This window comes from Lepisma saccharinum, chromosome 7 (genome assembly GCF_977018435.1).
Source record: "Lepisma saccharinum chromosome 7, izLepSacc3.1, whole genome shotgun sequence".
Classification (NCBI taxonomy): domain Eukaryota; kingdom Metazoa; phylum Arthropoda; class Insecta; order Zygentoma; family Lepismatidae; genus Lepisma; species Lepisma saccharinum.
Window position 1 is genome coordinate 87,817,512 of NC_139235.1, and position 15,320 is coordinate 87,832,831.

The 15,320-nt window shown below is 44.1% G+C and overlaps 1 protein-coding gene across 1 annotated transcript in view; it reads right to left on the bottom strand.

The window, feature by feature from the left end:
• Positions 1-2,875: 2,875 nt before the first annotated feature.
• Positions 2,876-15,320, bottom strand: part of LOC145990545 (pickpocket protein 28-like) — a 91,856-nt gene continuing 79,411 nt past the window's right edge. Inside the window, exon 9 of the mRNA XM_083126239.1 lies at positions 2,876-3,131. Coding sequence (XP_082982365.1) covers positions 2,944-3,131 — 188 coding nt within the window. The 3' untranslated portion in view covers positions 2,876-2,943. The remainder of the gene's footprint in view (positions 3,132-15,320) is intronic.

Sequence of the window (15,320 nt, forward strand, 5' to 3'; positions counted from 1 at the left end):
CGTTAAGGTGTTATGCTAAGGTAAGGTTTAAAATGTAAAGCGGATTAACGACCTTCTTTCCTGTGGTCGGATGGTCTTCTTCAACGTTAATGTGTAAAGCTAAGGTAAGGTGTAAAATGTAAAGCGGATTAACGACCTTCTCTCCTGTGGTCGAACGGTCTTCTTCAACGTTAAGGTGTTAAGCTAAGATAAAGTGTAAAATGTAAAGCGGATTAACGACCTTCTCTCCTGTGGTCGGACGATCTTCTTCAACGTTAAGGTGTTAAGCTAAGGTAAGGTATAAAATATGAGGGTGGATCAAATTAAAACGGAACAGTGGATATATTTGGTTACATTTATGTATGTGTGTGGCGACAACCCTGTGTAGAGGTAGAGCCGGAAGTAAGAAAGGAAACCCCTACTGCATAATGGACTCGCTCTAGATAGTCGCACGTGAGCACATCATTGCGTAGGCGGTCGGTTAGCAGTATCGTCCGAGCAGCAATCAACAACGGCCCGGCCTGTTGTCCTCTGGAGTGGTTTTGCTGCATGACAAAGCGCGGCCACATACGTCAGCTGTTACAATGAACACGTTGGCGACGTTTGCGTGGACAGTGTTGGAACACCCACCGTATATCCCTGATCTATCGACATGCGACTTCCATATCTTTGGTCCGTTGAAAAATGCATTGAAGGGTCGGCGCTTCCACTCGGACAATGAAGTCATGGACAACGTTCGCAACCGGTTCCGATCTCAGCCAAAGGAGTTCTACGAGCAGGGTATTCACCGCTTGCTGAAAAAGTGGGACAAGTACTCGTCTAACTTTGCAGATTACGTTTGAAATAAACCTTGTTGATTTCATTCTGTGGCCCCTGTTCCGGTTTGGTTTGATTAGGTGTTTTAAGTTCGCTTTGTGCACAGTAAGGATAATCGGGACTGGACCGACAGTTTAAAGTTGGATCCGAACCACTATGTGCCTCCACCGGGTATCGAACCCGAGACCCCTTGAATACAAGGCAACGAATACTGCACCATCGGGGAGGCCCTGTTTAGTTTTCATTTGATCCACCCTAATACAATAGAGGATTAACGACCTTCTCTCCTGTGGTCAGACGGCAATTTTCAACGTTAAGGTGCTAAAGTATCAGTGTAAATTACAGAGAGGATTGACGACTTTCTCTCCTGGTTGCTAGATTACATTTTCGACCGTAAGGTGTTAAAGTAATGGCGTAAAATATATTTGCGAATCAACGGTCTTGTTTCGTGGATTCGGATCATTTTTTTTCGACGTTAAAGTATTAAAGAAAAAATAACATTTTTTTTCAATTTATTGTTGGAGAATTTCAGTAACCACTCTTGGCACTTCCATCGTTCACCAAATCAGCTCGCAGGGACGTTCACACTAGCGACATCTTTACACGCCCTTTTGAACGACTTAGAGGGCTACCAGCCACTTTTCACGTTTACCACGTTAAAAAGCATGGCACATTTGACAGTTTAACGTGGAAAACGGCGTTTGAATTTTTTTGGCACTTACAGCGTTTGCCAATTTTAGTCTTCATTTGTCAGTTTTAGATAATGTCCAGGGTTGCTCTATTTAATTTTAGGCAAAAAATTGTAGACAATAGTCATTCATACTCATGCTGAAGGGCAATTTATTGTAATTTTTACACATCTAGGTAGAGGCTGATCGCTTAGATATCCGGATATATTTGCAATCTAAATGTTCATCTTAGACAGCTGGGGAGGGGATCGCTTAATTTTAGATGTCAAGGTGGCCTTTATTGTCATTTAACCTTGTATGTTAAGTGATCGTTAATTGCAGAAGTATCGAAGAGGGTGATCGATTTATTTCACAAATTCCCCATAACTCATTCCCAATGGCGGCGATTAGGGGGCGAGAGGGGCAGTTGCCCCCACTTTTCGCCACTTTTGTCCCCGCACTATGCTAAACGTTATCTACAAAGGGAAATATACATGGGCGTCGGGAGGGGGGGTCTAATGGGTCGGTGGACCCCCTGAAAATTGATTTAAAGATACAAGAAAGCTGAAAGTTTGTTACTCTTTTTGTTAAGAACAGAAATAAAGTTAATTTAATCAGTATTAGAAGGGAATAATCAAAGTAAAATTTCATTGGATCGAAAACATTGATTGAAAATTAGAGGAACAAAGTTATATTTAACAATTTCATGTAAAGAACAGTTTTCAAAATAATTACAGTTGTAGGTGAGAGGTCATACAACAAACTTTATGGAAAAAAATCTCCCAACATAAAAAGTCTTTTCTTGAACGAGACGTGCAAAAGTCAATATGAAGATGCATTTCAGATACTAACTGCATAAAATGCAAAATAAATAATGGAAAATAGTTGTACTGGTATTCACTCGTTTGATGGATCGAGTCTCTATATTTATATAATAATAATAATAATTATTATTATTATTATTTCGAATGAAATTTATTTTTGTTAGTTTATAATATTTATTATTGTATAATAACATTTATAACCGTGGTAATAATACTTATTATTTTTCTACTATTCAACTTTAATCATTTGCCCGTCACCCCCTGCAAAACTTTCTGGTGACGCCCACGGAAATATACTGTATTTGCCCCCCCCCAAAGTTACGGTACCTTGCACCCCAAATTTTGGAACCCAATCGCCGCCACTGCTCATTCCTTTATATGCATCGACAAAATCGAAATCCTTGCAAAATCTGGAAAATCATCTATGCTTTTTCGTAGGGTTTCATAGCTTCACATTAAACTTATCCCCCCCCCACATTATTCCGGATTAACGAGGTTTTACTGTTTTTCATAGTTCAAGGGGCGATGGGAAGCATGGCAGAGATTTCGTTTTGAAATGTGGCTGCAAGATAAGTGGGTACACCAAACACATGTTTGCATTGTTCACGGATCTCTTGCCGAACGTGAAGAAATGTATATCCATACCAACTGCATTCTCAGTGTACAAACCTAAAAGTGGGTGTTGTCAGTTGTTGCTTAGGAGACACGTGGATGAAAACAACATTTGAAGCGTTCTTCTTCTTCGTAGACTCGCATACGGCTCTGAGAGTGAAGAAGTAGGCCAGTTCGACAGCGCTGAGGAAGCTGAACCCCAGAAACAGGCTAAGGAGACCTCCGCAGTTAGCTGAAACAAATAATAGAGAAATCAAACTTCTATATCAGCACGGTTCGACAGCTGTGGAGCAAGATTGCGCATAACGGTACAGAAGGGGAGAAAGCGCATGGGCGGGGCTGTGCGCGCTGCTGCAAAAACTGGTAGCTGCAGTTGCGTTTTCCCCACCATGCACTAACTTTCCCCCTCGCGCGTTCATTGGTCGAGCAATCTTGAGTCACTACTTGAGCAGCAAGGACTTATTTAGTGGAGGGTGCAGAGGGTCCGGACCCCCCCCCCCCAGAAAGACTTAGTAGGTACAAAATTTAAATAATGAAAATAATGAACTAAGAAAATAACTAAAATTGATTCATGAAAATATACTTGTTGTTTAGTCGAGTGTTATTTTTTCCCGCCAAACTTATTGGAAGGCAAGGATTATGTTTGGATCAAATGATTTTGAATGACAGTACAAAATAAGATGTATTACTACTTATAAGAACATGCATAAAACATTACCAGGAACTTTACTTTCCGTCAACTTGATCTAGCATCCTTTTTTGATATTCAATCCTTTATCTATTTGACCTTAATGTCCTTGCCACGGCAGTTATTTCTTTTACAAATTTTACCGACCTTTACTATACGAAAGCTAGATAATGAATACGTGCTGTTACATCACTATCCTAATACCGTCCTTTTATCTATTCATGTAATAAAATTATAATATTAATTAGTTTGAATACTTAATTAAATGTAATTTTGACAGTGTTAAAAGGAATGAACTGTTTAAGGTAATTGAGGAGTATAATATTCCCCTCAAAATAATAAGACTAATATGAATGACTGACTATGAGTGTTATACTAAGGCAAGAGCAAGAGTGAAAGTTAGTTTTACTTGAGTGAAGAATTTGAATTCAACACAGGAGTGAAACAAGGGATTGGCCTATCGGCAGTATTATTTAATCTAGCATTGCACAAAGTAATAAATGTAGTTGACAGAAGGGAACAATATTTGGAAAGTCCAGTCAAATCTGCGGATATGCAGATGATATTACAATCATTTCTAGAACAATAAGTACACTTAAACAAATTTATGTGCAAATGGAAAGGGAAGCAATAAAAATGGGACTTACTGTAAATGAAAAGAAGACTAAGTACACGAGAATGTCTAACTCTGAGATCAGAAGAGCATCTCAAGATCTGACAATTGGAGATAATAAGTTTGAGGGAGTCCCTTGTTTTAAATATTTGGGGACAATGGTATGTAACGACAATGATATGAGTAAAGTAATAAAGGAAATAATACAGGTAGGCAATCGTGCATATTTTGCAAATAAGCAGCTGTTCAGAAATAGATTGATCACAAGAAATACAAAGCATAAAATTTATAAGACACTGGTACGACCAGTTGTCACTTAGGGATCAGAGAATTGGACTTTGGAATTGTCAGATGAAAATGTCAGTAGTGCAGGTTAGGGCATTCAACGCCCGAAAATGAGGCTCGGTGAGGCTCGCCTTAATGGATTTCTCTCGTAAGGCATGAGCCTCATTTTCTGGCAGTGTTGCCAGCTGCTTACTCGAAAAAATCACCAAGGTTTTTTTTTGGGTCTAACCTAGTCTCAAGCAAGGAGCTGGCAATCTTGCTTGAGGCTCGCCTTAATGGTTTGCTCTTGTAAGGCATAAGCCCTATTTTCTCGCAGTGTTACCAACATCTTACTCGAAAAAATCACCAAGGTTTTTTTTGGGTCTAACCTAGCCTCAAGCAAGGTTGCCAGCTCCTTGCTTGAGGCTTGCCTTACAGTGCATAAAGCAAGGAGCTGGCAACCTTGCTTGAGGCTTACCTTATAGTGTATAAAGCAAGGTTGCCAACCTACTGGTACTTTTGCCATAGCCTTTTACAAAAAAAAAAGAGAGAGAAGAGAGAGAGGGAAGAGTTAAACAACCGACAGCTGCCAACACCCACCTACAGCTTTTTTTTTGCTTGGTCTAACCTAGCCTAAAGCAAGGAGCTGGCAACTTTGCTTGAGGCTTGTCTTACAGTGCATAAAGCAATTTTTACCAACCTACACACACTAAACAAGGAGAGCCGGCAACAAATATGTACTGCCGTAAAAGAGAGAGAGATGGGTGGATGGTAATATAGTATGTGTGTGCGTGTGTGCGTATAATATGTAGCATTATTAACTAGAGTGTGTTGGCAATTTACTTACAACTAAAAAAAATAGAGATGCCAACTTTGCTGTAAGATGAAGAGAGAGAGAGAGAGAGAGAGATTTATGGCTGGCAACAGTGGTGTGCGAATGCGCCATATCGTAATTTTCCAAGTCCCGAAGGCCAATGTTTATATATCGTGACTTTTGTAAACCTCTCTCGGGGGAACGATGTGCCACACACGCGTGCGCGCGTATGTATTGTGACGCAAACAAACAAACAAAATAATAATTGTTGTTTTTTAGGATACCTGGCCCCTATAACCTCGCCAGGGTGCGTGGTGCCCAGCCAAAAAAGTAAAGGTTTTCCTGTATGGCCTTCGAACGTAAAATTGATTGACGTGGGGGCGAATCTCTTCGGGGGTGTCTTTCAATTTGTACATTTACCCGTGCATACTATTCATCATTAATTTAGCCGCGTTCTGTTTGACGTCTATTTCGAGCAGTTTACCCGGTGATTCGTGACGGCGCGATAAACATCAACTTCCGTACCAGGCGGAATGTCTGCTCCGGCGACGTGGAATTTGCGCCACTCCCAAGTTCACGCCACCGGCGACGTGGAATTCGTGACGCAGCGATAAACACCAACTTCCGTACCGGGTGGAACGTCCGCTCTGGCGGCGTGGGAGTCGCGCCACGCTCAAGTTCATGCTGAAAAAGGGGAGGCCAGCTGCTGTACGTAACCCCCGACCAACTTGTAATGATACTCGAGATGCTACCGTGGGAAACACAAACATTGCTTGTTCTGCAACGCTTCGCTGAAATAGTAATGCGAGAGATGCCAGTTGAGTTTGTGCCCTCGAACCTGGTCCGCGCGCAACACGCTCTGGCAGCACAATTCGGGTTGCCCTAAACTCAGAGGCCTAGTGAGTTGGCAATACTGACACGACCTAGTTTTTGCTTATATTGTCGCTGCAACCGGATGCGACGGCGGGAGGAGAGAAGAGAGAAAAGAGAGATGACTTTAGTTTCTGTGGAAGTTTCTGGACAGAACAGTGAAGTTTTTGCGACTGTGCGCGATTATACTACCATTTGTGAGTGTTAAATTGCTAGCAGCCTTTTGTAGGTAAGTTTTTTTTTTTTTGTTATTTCTTTTGCATGTGTGTGTGTGTTAATAATAATAATTACGAGTGGCGTTAGTGAACAGAAAGTGTTGTTTTGATTAAACATCGGGTATCGAACCTGGAGATTAAAATTATACAAGTATACGGGGGAGAAACTTTATCTTTTTGAATGTGTTGATATTCTAAGTTGGATTTGTCGTTTTATGCACAGTAAGACTAACCGAACCTGGACCTACAGTAAAATCCGCCGGGTATCGAACCTGGAGATTAAAATTATACAAGTATACGGGGGAGAAACTTTATCTTTTTGAATGTGTTGATATTCTAAGTTGGATTTGTTGTTTTATGCACAGTAAGACTAACTGAAACTGGACCTACAGTAAAATCCGCCGGGTATCGAACCTGGAGATTAAAATTATACAAGTATACGGGGGAGAAACTTTATCTTTTTGAATGTGTTGATATTCTAACTTGGATTTGTCGTTTTATGCACAGTAAGGCTAACCGAACCTGGACCTACAGCAGGATCCGCCGAGTATCGAACTTGGAGATTAAAATTATACAAGTGTACAGGGAAAACTTTATTTTTTTGAATGTGTTGATATTCTAAGTTGGATTTGTCGTTTTATGCACAGTAAGGCTAACCGAACCTGGGCCTACAGCGGGATCCGCCGGGTATCGAACTTGGAGATTAAAATTATACATGTACACAGGGGAAAACTTTATCTTTTTGAATGTGTTGATATTCTAAGTTGGATTTGTCGTTTTATGCACAGTAAGGCTAACCGAACCTGGACCTACAGCGGGATCCGCCGGGTATCGAACTTGGAGATTAAAATTATACAAGTGTACAGGGAAAACTTTATTTTTTTGAATGTGTTGATATTCTAAGTTGGATTTGTCGTTTTATGCACAGTAAGGCTAACCGAACCTGGACCTACAGCGGGATCCGCCGGGTATCGAACCTGGAGATTAAAATTATACAAGTATACGGGGGAGAAACTTTATTTTTTTTGTCTGTGAAGGTTCTAAGGTTTTGTGAATATGTTGGAAAAGCACAAGTATATACATAGAGCAAAGTTACAAGGTTTTACGTCCCATAGGAGTCCTATTGGAAACATAATGATTAGTGCTTAAACAAGAACATTTTCATAGTTTCACACCTCTACTAGATTGGTAGAAAAATATACTAGTAGGCAATAAAATCTGAAGAAGATTCGTGTCTAGTAAAAATAAGCTAAATAGAATTACACATGCATACAATATTTATTGTGCTTTTTCTATCTACAATCATATTTTTCTTATATATTTTTTTTTAAATTTTTTTATAGGGTTGACTAAAGCACATATTTGAGGAAAACAACGCCACCCATATATAAATAAACCCCCCCAAACTAACACTAATTAGAATTAACCTACAAAATTTTTCTCGTAAGGCATTTTTTTTGTAAACACTCTACCACCAACAGATCACATATAAATAAACATACCCCCCAAAAAAAAATGCGCTCCATGAAAAGTTGCCCTGTGTGCAAGATAACCATATCAAGCCAAAATTTTGCAAGACATTGTCGTACCTGCGTGCCAGGCAAGCATTTGGCTGCCACTGAACTATGTTCCGGATGCAATAAACAGTTCACAATTGCGTATGTCAAGAAGCATAAGCTTAATTGTCTAAGCAAAAATACATCTGGGGCCCAGCCTTCGACCTCCACCAAGAGGAAGGCAGAAGCAGCCTCCATCAATGCACCATCCGCCAAACGTGTCAAGCCTGTGGCGAAAGCGAACCAGACTGCTTTCGAGCGTTTGTTAGAGGACTTTGTCATCACTTCGGAGGGCTCATGCGACGTGCGTAGTTTTTTGGAGAACGTGCAAGCCAAAATCATTTCCATCCTCGGCGATGCGCTTGCAATGCACTCCACCAAATTCTACGCATCGCTACGTTGCCAGTACAAGAAGCCGTCTGATGAAATTTACAGCTTCTGCCACAACACCAAGGCGAAGACGCTGCATCTGGCGGATGTCGACAACCTCGAGGTCATCTACAACCAGTTTGCCGATGAGCTGATGGCAAAACAGGAGGAACATCAAGCTAAAGGCTCGGGGGGGTTCGCTGTGTGGCGAGCCTCACGAACTGTGCGTCAAACTTTGTAAGTTCGTGCCTCTCTCCGCCTCCAGCTACGTCCCCTTACCACCTGCCATTGTGGCAAAGAAGGCTGTCCTGAACATTCAAAACAGTGACGCCAAGTGCTTCGTATGGTCGGTGCTTGCAGCGTTGCACCCTGTCCACTGGAAAAACCAACCACACCGGGTTAACCACTACCTACCCTACGAGCCAGAGCTGGAAGTTGCGATGGCTGGGATCGACTATCCCGTGGAGGTCCCGGACATTCGAAAGTTCGAGGCCCGTACACACAACCCTCGGTTGGCCATCAACGTTTACGGTCTCACCGACGAAAATGCGGTGTACCCCATCAGGGTGAGCGACGTAGAGGACGATGGTGCGCAGGAAATTCACCTTCTGCTCATCAAGGACGAGACCCATCACCATTACACCCTTATTCGCTCGCTCTCTCGGTTGGTGTCAAGCCAAACAAACAAGCATCATAGTAGCATAGAAGTTTGTCGAAGGTGCTTGTCAACTTTTGATAATCAAAAACAGAAGGATTATCAGCGCATCAGAGGTCCCAACATCGCTGCAGAGAAGCTCGCTCGCCACAAATTTTATTGCAATGCCAACGAGCCGGGTGTGGCAGTCTTGCCCAAACCTGGCGTCGTGGAGCGTTTCCACAAGCACAGTGCCATGGTAGAGCACCCCGCTATCATCATCGCGGATTTCGAGGCCTTCCTCAAACCCCTGTCCACTTGCGATCCCGATCCTGAAGTTTCCTCCACCACCCCTTACCAACTCCATGAGGCATCCAGTTTCGCATACGTTGTGGTGCGACGTGACCAGCACGACGCCCCCGAGCCCTACGTGTACCGTGGTCCCGACGCAGCCAAACACTTCCTCGAGAGGATGGTTGTCGAGGCCATCGAGATAGGGAAGGTACTGTTGGCCCCCAAGTCTATGCTCCCACTGTCCCCCGACGATCAACGTAGACACGACGAGTCCATCGCTTGCCCTGTCTGCGACAAGGAGTACACCGCCAACAACCGTAAAGTCCAACACCACGATCACTTTAACGGTAGGTACGTTGGTCCTTGGTGCAACGGATGTAACCAAATGGCCCGGGACCCGCACTTCATCCCTGTGTTTTTTCACAATGGCTCGGGATACGACTTCCACCACCTCGTCAAGCATCTTGGGTACGACAACGAGGGAATCAACGTTCTCGCCCAGAACGAGGAGCGTTACATCAGTGTGAGCAAACGAGTGTCGATCTCAGAATTACGCTCTACCGTCGAGCTTCGCTTCCTCGACTCTCTGAGGTTCCTCCCAGCAAGCCTCGATGCTCTCGCAGGGAAGCTTGGCGACGAGCAAATGCTCATCACCTCCGCGAACTTTCCGAACTTGGACGCAGGTCTCTTCAGGCGTAAGGGTGTCTACCCCTACGAATACGTCACAGACCCTACCAAGTTCGCGGAGACGACGCTACCTCCTCGAGCAAACTTCTACAGTCAGCTGCGAGGCTCGAACATCACCGACGAAGAATATCACCACGCCCAGTCCATGTGGCGCGAGCTGGGCTGTCGAACTCTCGGGGACTACCACGACGCCTACCTCAGACTTGATGTGACGCTCCTCGCCGACGTGTTCCAGACGTTCCGTGCGACCGCCATGAAGATCTACCAGCTGGACCCTGCCTACTTCTACAGTCTTCCTGGACTGGCGTGGTTGGCCATGTTTCTGGTGACGAAGATCGAGCTGGAGCTTCTTTCGGACGTGGACATGATGCTGTTTGTAGAACGTGCCGTGCGGGGTGGAATGGTCCAGGTGTCGCAGCGACACTCGCACGCCAACAATCACCACATGGCCACCGGTTACGACCCCTCACAACCGTCCAGCTACATCATGTACACGGACGTTAATAACCTCTACGGACACTCCATGATGCAGCCACTCCCCTTTAGAGGCTTCGAGTGGGCTGACCCTTCCAACTTCGACATCGAAAGCTTCGACGATTCGGAACATGGGCTCTTCGCCGAGGTGGACCTTGAGTTCTCCGAGAACCTGCAGGATTTGTTCAGCGATCTTCCCCCTGCACCCGAGTTCAAGTGTCCACCCGATTCCAACCAGAAGAAGCTCGTCATGGATTTCGAGCCCAAGAAGCGTTACGTCCTGCACTACCAAAACTTCCGGTGGTTGATGAAGCAAGGGGTCGCGGTCCACGCAGTTCACCACATCCTCAAGTTCGAGCTGCGTCCATATATTAAAGTCAACACCAAACACCGCACTGCAGCCACGTCCGAGCTTGATAAGGATTTCTTCAAGCTTATGAACAATGCGGTGTTTGGCAAAACTATGGAGAATGTACGGAATCGCATGGACATAAAATTGGTAACGAGGAAAGCACAATGTCGCAGGCTCGTAGCAAACCCGTTATTCAAATCGAGGACCATTTATAATGAGCAGCTTGCTCTGGTGCATATGAGGAAGAGTGAGGTGAGGCTCGACAAGCCAATTTATGTTGGTGCCTCAGTATTAGACCTGAGCAAGCTGCACATGTTCGAGACGTACTACGACATATTACGTCCACATTATAGCCACAACATCTCGCTTCTCTACACGGACACGGACAGCTTGGTGTACCACGTCCACTCAGCCGATGCATACAGGGATATAGTCACGGTACCAGCTTTGGTTAACCTCTTCGACACCTCGGGCTATCCCCAGCCGAACCAGTACGGCATCCTGCCCCGAAACAAAAAAGTGCCTGGCAAACTCAAAGACGAGAAGGACGGTGATGTAATTCTCGAGTTTACGGGTCTTCGCGCCAAGGCCTATGCCATCAAAGCCGAGGGCAGCGTTACCAAGAAGGCCAAGGGTGTCGGCAGACAGGTGGTTCGGGAGCATCTCACATTCGAGGACTTCGTCGATTGCCTCAAGACCAGGTCGTCGGTTCTAAGAGCAGAACAGCGCATCCAGAGCGTCGACCATGTGTTGACCACAAACAAAGTTAGAAAAATTGCGCTGGATCCCGATGACGATAAGAGGTGCGTCCTCGAGTGTGGTATTCACACATTGCCGTGGGGGCACTATCGCTTAGCAGAAAGCAAAACCTGCAACATATGTCCATCTTCAACAGAAGATTCATAAAAACAAAACAAAACAAAAAAACACTTTGACTGTCATTACAAAAAAAAACTTTGACCGTATTCTTAAATAACCAGCATGCCTATGAATTTGTTCGGTTTCAAAAAACAGATCATTATGGAAACCATACTAGATCATGAAGTCTTACCTTCCGTGTTACCTAAACTCAACGGTCTGTTGATCATTCACCTCAACAGCATTTGGACGAAACTGAATGACGATGTGGGCAAGATGTTTTATGTTTTTAATAACAATTTACATTTCTACGAAATTCCGATCGACGGGAAACTTCAAATCACCGTGAATCCGGAAAACGCAGGCGAAATCAAAATTTCTACCGGCAAGAACATTTTTCGAATCAAGCACGACAAGATGCTTTCTAACATTACGTACGATGTGTCTGCAGGAGATTATCTTTACATGGAACTCCTCGGAGATTACGACAAACTTATTCCTCTCTTCGTAGAATTACGAATCGTCTATCCTATTATAAATAACCGTTAACCAAAAATGCCTAACGACATTTTCGGCAACACCAAGCGTGTGGACCATGCAGAAGAGATTCTCATGTTGGACATTCGAGTTAAGAAGTTGAGGACCGATTTGATCGCTTTGCAGGAAACCTTAAACAAAAGTTTAGAGTCGGAAATCGCTACGCTCCAAACGCAATGTCTCGACCCCATTCTGAAAATCGATTCCGAACTGAAAACGCTGATAAAAAATTATGTCGACGTACCTTCTTACGACAGCGTTCAAAATATACAGTTGAGTGTGGATTCGCTTCAAAATGATTTGGCCAAATTACAGCAATTTCAATCGAAAAATGAAGATTTGGAAAAATTGAAACTCGAAATCGAAGAACGAACTTCCGCAATAGAAAAGAATTTCTCTGAACTTCAAACCGTGGTGAACGATATAGACGCAGAATGTTTGCATGTCGTCGTTTCCAAATTACAAGAAGAATTCACCAGCACGTTGGAAGAAATTAAATCCAAGTTGCAGACTTTGGAAGATACCATGACGAACCTACCATCGTCGGACGAACTGCAGGTCATCGGTAAAAGCGTCGCGAACATAAAAATTCATTTGGAGGCCTATCAAGATTTCGAACACATTCAAACCACCATCGCTATGCTTCAGGCGTCCTTGGAATTGATCAACGAAGAAATGAAAAATATTCACGCTGAAGCGAGAGCGTTGACGAGCATTCAAGACACGTTGAGCACGGTTCAGCAGAAGATCGAATATTTAGAAAATTTGAACGTCGAATCCAATCTTGCTCATTTTCATCACGTACTGGACAACATACAGGGTGACTTGGAATCGTTACGGACAAGCGTACCTTCGAGCGAAGATTTGGAAAAATTGAAAACGGCGGTGACGGCACTATCCGAATCGAGCGACATCAAAAGTTCATTGAGCGATCTCGAGAGTAGGGTGGCCAATCTCCCCACCTCCAAAGAATTGCACGTTTTGAAAAGAAACATATCTCGAATGCTGAAACGACTAGAAACGGAAACGGCGAACGTGGAAGAGATTCGGGACGAAATTAGTTCGCTGGTGTCGACGCTGCCCACTTCGCAGAGCGTCGCCGACCTTCACACGCAGTTTACAGAGATGCGAAGGATCGTGAACGATCTTGCCGAGAAGAGCTCGAAATTGAATCAAGTCGAGAACCTTCAGAACATCGTCGTCAACATCAGAGATCAAGTCGGAGTGCTGGAATCCACGCAGGAATCGACGCTGGCCTCTTTCGGTGCCAAGTTGCAAGAACTCAACGAAAACTACAAGCAGTTGAACGTGGAAGTGAAAATCAAACCGTCGTTTTCTGCCGTAACGGATACCATAGTCGAGCATTTGCTGCCCATCGAAAATAAACTCGGACAAGTTCACAGTAATCTGCTCGGCGTCGACACTAAATTCGCTAAACTACATTTTCTGCAAGCCATCGAAATCAACAGCGTACCCAATCAGCAGAGAATCTCCACGTTCGTCGAAGGTAACAAACTGTACATGTTGCATCCTTATCATCCGTACTACAAGTTTCTCCTCGATGGCACGATTCAGATAAACGAATTTTCGTACTGGTCTCACGGCAGAAAAGCTAGCGTTCCTACCATGACTTTGATATCGAATCGTGGTGTCCAGAAAGCAGGAAACATTCCTCTGGCACGTTGGAACGAAACGCGCAACATATATGAAATACACGAAGACGAAGATCTTACCGTTTTTCGACGTGAGTGCCGGCGATAAGCTGATCATTCAAAACACGAGCGAAGTGCCACCCTCTTTGAATCCCATCACGCTTGTGCTTCTCTTGAAACGTAATCTCTAAAAAAAAATGTCTAGGCAAGCCATCGTCGAAGAATTGCATAAACCTGCACGCCGTAACTACGAACGTTTGGCTGTGGTAACCAAGGGCATCGACGACCTCTGGCAAAGTGACCTCGTGGAGATGAGTAGCGGCAATTTGAAAAACGTGCATAAATTGAACAAAGGCAACAAGTACCTTCTCACCGTCATAGACACGTTTTCGAAATTCGCATGGGCTCTACCTTTGAAGGCGAAAACGGGAACGTGCGTCACGGAAGCATTCAAGACAATTTTTCGCGAAAGCGGTGGCAGACGACCACGGTTTTTGCAAACGGACAACGGTAAAGAATTTTACAGCGCCGTATTCCAAAAGTTTATTCAAAAACACAAGATTCGACATTATTCGACCTTCAGTCACATCAAGGCCGGCATCGTGGAAAGATTCAATCGAACCTTGAAAACACACATGTGGAAACGATTCACGCTTCGGGGAAATTACAAATGGGTCGACATCCTGCCGGAACTCGTCGACACCTATAATGAAACGGTACACAGAACAATAGGCATGAAGCCAGTTGACGTTACCAAGTCTGACGAGCAGCGTTTAATTTCTACTGTTTACTGTCCAAAGTACACACCCACGACAAAAAAAGCTAAATACAAAATTGGAGACCGGGTGAGGATCAGCAAATTCAAACGCACCTTCGAGAAGGGATTCACAAAAAATTGGAGCACGGAACTCTTTACGGTGGTTCGAGTTTTACCCGGAAACCGACACACGTATATAATAAAAGATAGTAGCGGCGAGATTTTGAAAGGAAGATTTTACGAAGAGGAACTCTCTAAAACGAAACACCCCGACACGTACCTCATCGAGAAAGTATTGCGTAGGAAAGGTGACAAACTGTTTGTCAAATGGCTGGGACTTCCGGAAAAAAGTTGGATCGACGCGAACGAAGTGATCTTTTGAGTACGTGGAACGTGGTGAAGCGTCTACCGGATCCGGAAAGTCAAACAAACAAAAAAAAAGAACGGTGAGTTGCTTCCCGACAGCATCCGCTGTCTGATCGTAGGTCCTTCGGGGTGCGGGAAAACGACACTGCTCGTGGACAATTTTCTCCTCGCACCGAATTGGTTAGATTGGAAGAACAGGCACCTGTACGTGTTCTCGAAAAGTTTGGAGCAATCCAAATACCAGCAACTGATGAAAGTGTACGATGGTCTGGACATTGCAACGTTCGCTTCGGAAATAAAACCACTCGACGATTGTCGTGAAAATTCAGTCGTTGTGTTCGACGATGCTATCCTGGAAAATCAAAATGAAATTCGCAACTTTTTCACGCAAGGTCGTCACAAAGAAATGGATTGCTTCTAC